The sequence below is a fragment of the Ranitomeya imitator genome, chromosome 10 (genome assembly GCF_032444005.1).
Source record: "Ranitomeya imitator isolate aRanImi1 chromosome 10, aRanImi1.pri, whole genome shotgun sequence".
NCBI classification, from domain to species: Eukaryota; Metazoa; Chordata; class Amphibia; order Anura; family Dendrobatidae; genus Ranitomeya; species Ranitomeya imitator.
The window spans coordinates 37,055,628-37,060,034 of record NC_091291.1 but is presented as its reverse complement, the minus strand read 5'-3'; the positions used below and the strand labels follow the sequence as shown (position 1 = coordinate 37,060,034).

At 42.8% G+C, this 4,407-nt stretch overlaps 1 protein-coding gene across 1 annotated transcript; it reads right to left on the bottom strand.

Moving 5' to 3' along the window:
• Positions 1-859: 859 nt before the first annotated feature.
• LOC138651888 (protein kinase C delta type-like) lies at positions 860-4,003 on the bottom strand. Its single transcript, XM_069742472.1, has 5 exons — positions 3,755-4,003; positions 3,536-3,598; positions 2,812-3,366; positions 2,647-2,690; positions 860-2,490 (listed from the first exon to the last, which is right to left on the bottom strand). Exons 1-4 carry the CDS (start codon positions 3,970-3,972, stop codon positions 2,666-2,668), a joined length of 861 nt encoding a protein of 286 aa, XP_069598573.1. The 5' UTR covers positions 3,973-4,003; the 3' UTR covers positions 860-2,490; positions 2,647-2,665.
• Between the last annotated feature and the right edge of the window lie 404 nt (positions 4,004-4,407).

The window sequence follows — 4,407 nt, the reverse complement described above, 5'->3', positions numbered from 1 at the left end:
AATATGGCGATCAGAATAAATCCCAGGATCAAGGGCTCACAGCTAATGTGTCATACCTAAGTGTAATTTTTTATTTAGAAATTTTCTATTTTTAGACTAATTTATTTTTATATTTATGTTAACTATTTTTTTAAACCCCAAAAGAAATTCTATATTTATTTATTTTTTTTATTTTTTTTGTTATAAACATAAGAAACTACTTTTGTGTTCTAATTTCTAAACCTATTTATGGGCCGTGTTGATCCAGAGGAAGGCGAAAACCCCACGTGAGGAACCGGCCAATTATCCTCATATCAGGGGGGAAAATTCCTTCCTGACCCCAAATATGGCGATCAGAATAAATCCCAGGATCAAAGGCTCATAGCTAACATGTCATACCTACGTATAACTTAAAAATATATATTATATAAAATTATTATATTATTATTATATAAATGTTTATTATATAAAAATATAAAAGTAATTTCTATTCTTTGACTAATTTATGCTTTTATGTGTGTCAATTAAATTATTGTAAATCAAAAATATTATATGATTATTTTACGTATATTATATATTTTATTATTACAAACATAAGAAACTACTTATTTATTCTATTTTACTAAATCTATCTATGGGCCGTGTTGATCCAGAGGAAGGCGAAAACCCCCTGTGAGGAATCGGCCAATTATCCTCTTGTCAGGGGGGAAAATTCCTTCCTGACCCCAAATATGGCGATCAGAATAAATCCCAGGATCAAAGGCTCGAGCCTAATCTGTAAAGTGTGGAAGTGAGATTTTTTTAAAATATTTTACTTAATTGTTATTTAGAATGTTTTTGTTTTGTGTAAAATAAACTATTTCTGATTTTTTTTATTTTTAAAACTTTTTTGCGCTACTTATGTGGGAATCTACTTATTAATATATTTTACTAAACCTATTTAAGGCCGTGTAGATCCAGAGGAAGGCGAAAACCCCCATGAGGAATGAGCCAATTGTCCTCATATTAGGGGGAAAAATTCCTTCCTGACCCCAAATATGGCGATCAGAATAAATCCCAGGATCAAAAGCCGAAATCTCTAACTAAATGCTATGTGTCTATGTGTGTGGACCAATATCTATCATGTAGTGTGGGCCTATACCTATCATGTAGTGTGGTCCTATACCTATCATGTAGTGTGGGCCTATACCTATCATGTAGTGTGGATCTATACCTATCATGTAGTGTGGATCTATACCTATCATGTAGTGGGGGCCTATACCTATCATGTAGTGTGGTCCTATACCTATCATGTAGTGTGGATCTATACCTATCATGTAGTGTGGTCCTATACCTATAATGTAGTGTGGGCCTATACCTATCATGTAGTGTGGGCCTATACCTATCATGTAGTGTGGGCCTATACCTATCATGTAGTGGGGGCCTATACCTATCATGCAGTGTGGGCCTATACCTATCATGCAGTGTGGGCCTATATCTATCATGTAGTGGGGGCCTATACCTATCATGTAGTGGGGGCCTATACCTATCATGTAATGTGGATCTATATCTATCATGTAGTGGGGGCCTATACCTATCATGTAATGTGGATCTATACCTATCATGTAGTGGGGGCCTATACCTATCATGTAGTGTGGACCTATACCTATCATGTAGTGTGGATCTATACCTATCATGTAGTGTGGGCCTATACCTATCATGTAGTGTGGATCTATACCTATCATGTAGTGGGGGCCTATACCTATCATGTAGTGTGGGCCTATACCTATCATGTAGTGTGGATCTATACCTATCATGTAGTGTGGGCCTATACCTATCATGTAGTGTGGATCTATATCTATCATGTAGTGTGGATCTATACCTATCATGTAGTGTGGATCTATACCTATCATGTAGTGTGGATCTATACCTATCATGTAGTGGGGGCCTATATCTATCATGTAGTGGGGGCCTATACCTATCATGTAGTGGGGGCCTATACCTATCATGTAGTGTGGGCCTATACCTATCATGTAGTGGGGGCCTATACCTATCATGTAGTGGGGGCCTATACCTATCATGTAGTGTGGGCCTATACCTATCATGTAGTGTGGGCCTATACCTATCATGTAGTGTGGGCCTATACCTATCATGTAGTGTGGACCTATACCTATCATGTAGTGTGGGTGATGTGGATGTGATGGGTGAAATACTTACCCGGCCTGTGCTGAGGTGAGTTCAGGGATAATGGCCCATATTAGACTATTATTCCTGAACTCACAAGATGGACACTAGCACAGGCCTCTCCCGATGGCGCAGAAGATCTTCGGGCTTGAGTGATGTGAAGAACCAGCCCAGGATTGGAGGATGCAGAGTAAAGGGCCTGGTGCAGCGACACGATGGCAGTGGTCCGACATGAAGATGTTATGGAGAGACATGATGTTCTAGGGCAGCCGAGGTGACAAACAGCAGCAGACATCTCAGGTACGGGTCAGGAGGCACAAAGTTCTGGGCAGTTGGCACAGGCTCATCCTGCAAGACATAAGAGGAAGACATTTCAACAACTTCTATCTCCTGGATCTTCTGTTATCATAGAGGAATGGTCATCATAATGAACCATTCACCTATGAAACATCAGATATGATGTATGGGTATAATCGGTGTCCTGTGTGTACAGCGGCCACTCACCTGATGGTCTTCGATGGTTTCACAGGCCAGATCTTCTCATCCACCTAAGAATAACAGAGACATGGTCATTGGCAGAAACACTGGGAAAAGACAAGGACGGTGATAATGGCCACAAGGTGAGAAGGACATTTGATGGGATTTATCTTCAGAGAAAGTTGATCTTACCGGGCCCAGCTTGGTGACACGTAATTGAAACCGGTTATGGGGTTAAAGGTTTTCTTTTCCTCCGGCCACTGCATAAGATGTTTCTCCAGAACTGGCCTGAATGGTTTGAATGGCGGCTGTGCTCTCCTTTCCTCCAGATCCTCCCAGCCGATGGTGGTAAAGAATGGATGCTCTCGGATGTTCCCGCTCACACCCAGTCGCTTCTGAGGCTTTTTGCACAGTAGCTTCTTGATAAGATCTTGCATGTCAGCATCAAGCCAAGATGGAATTTCAGGCTCTCCTTTGGTAATAGCTCTGTGAGCGATTTTGCTGACGGAGCCGGTGTAAAATGGGGAGTGTCCTGTTGCCATCTCGGACACCACGATCCCCAGGCTCCACCAATCCACTGCTGTACCATACCCTTTTTTGCGAAGCACCTCAGGGGCCATGTAATAGAAAGTGCCCGTCACTCCAGTGATGTTATTGGAGGAGGTGACGCCATCTTGGGCAAGCCCAAGGTCGATGATACGGATGTGGCCATCGGCATCCAACATGATGTTATCCGGCTTAATATCTCTGCAATGAAAAAAAAACATCAGAGAAAAAAAACTGCCGAATGATACAAGAGATAGAAAATGGGTCACTGCAAGATCAGGTAGAATAGGGAGACAGGAGCCCAGGAAAGTTGGGGGCAATATTACTAGCACGCAAAGGGGACAGAGAGAAGGAAGAAAGTTCTGCTCACCGGTGGACGATGTTGTGTCCGTGGAGGAACTGGAGGCCACATACGATCTCTGCTGTGTAGAATCTGATGGAGAGAACAGAGTGTAGAATCAATGTCATCGCTGGAACCTCCTTCCTGCCTGGGCCACATTCCCTGCCAGTCCTTTCCCAGCTCCATCCCAACCTCAGCTTTTATTTCCACCCCTCCTCTCACTTTTTGGTATATCTTCCTCTTTCTCACCTTACATAGTCGATGTTCAGAGAGCCATTTGTCTCAATAAAAGCCTCGAGGCTGCCGCCGGACAGATATTCCATGATGAAATACGCACGCTTCCGAGACTGGTGTGCGGCATACAGGTGACATAGGAATGGGCAGTCTCGGGCCGCCAGGAGTATCCGCCGCTCTCTCATAATGATGTTCTCATTAACCTCCTTCTTCTTGATCATCTTCACAGCCATACAGATGTTTCGGCCTAGGACTGATGTCAGGACCACCTGAAGAAAGGAAAAGACTATGGTTGGAAAATGTGTATGGGAGGTGGAAAACAGCTGGTTGATCTACTGCACAAGAAACGGGTGGACTGAGTGGTTTGTGAGTCTGCTGGCGTCCTGGACTTTGTAGCAGAGCAATGCTAAGCTATTGGCGTGATGCACTGTCTGCTCCACGAATGCTCTATGGAAAGGCCTTAAAGGGGTATTCCATTATCACCATATGAGAATAAATAGGACAAACACTGGATGGCATTTACAGCTGGTTGGGGTTCAGTATTGGTCTTATTTGAATGTGCTGCCAATTTAAAGTTTACTGAAACATAGAGGTCAACGTACCACTCTGGCAAAAATTAAGAGACCACCACATCAAAACCCTGCCATGGCCAGCCCAAACTCCAGACC

Excerpts from the sequence above, each read along its gene's own strand:
- LOC138651888 (XM_069742472.1), bottom strand. The coding sequence starts at position 3,972 with ATGGCTGTGAAGATGATCAAGAAGAAGGAGGTTAATGAGAACATCATT. Across the intron at positions 3,599-3,754 it reads CTGAACATCGACTATGTAAG|ATTCTACACAGCAGAGATCG; the intron begins GTGAGAAAGAGG and ends TCTCTCCATCAG. Across the intron at positions 3,367-3,535 it reads GGACACAACATCGTCCACCG|AGATATTAAGCCGGATAACA; the intron begins GTGAGCAGAACT and ends TTTTCATTGCAG.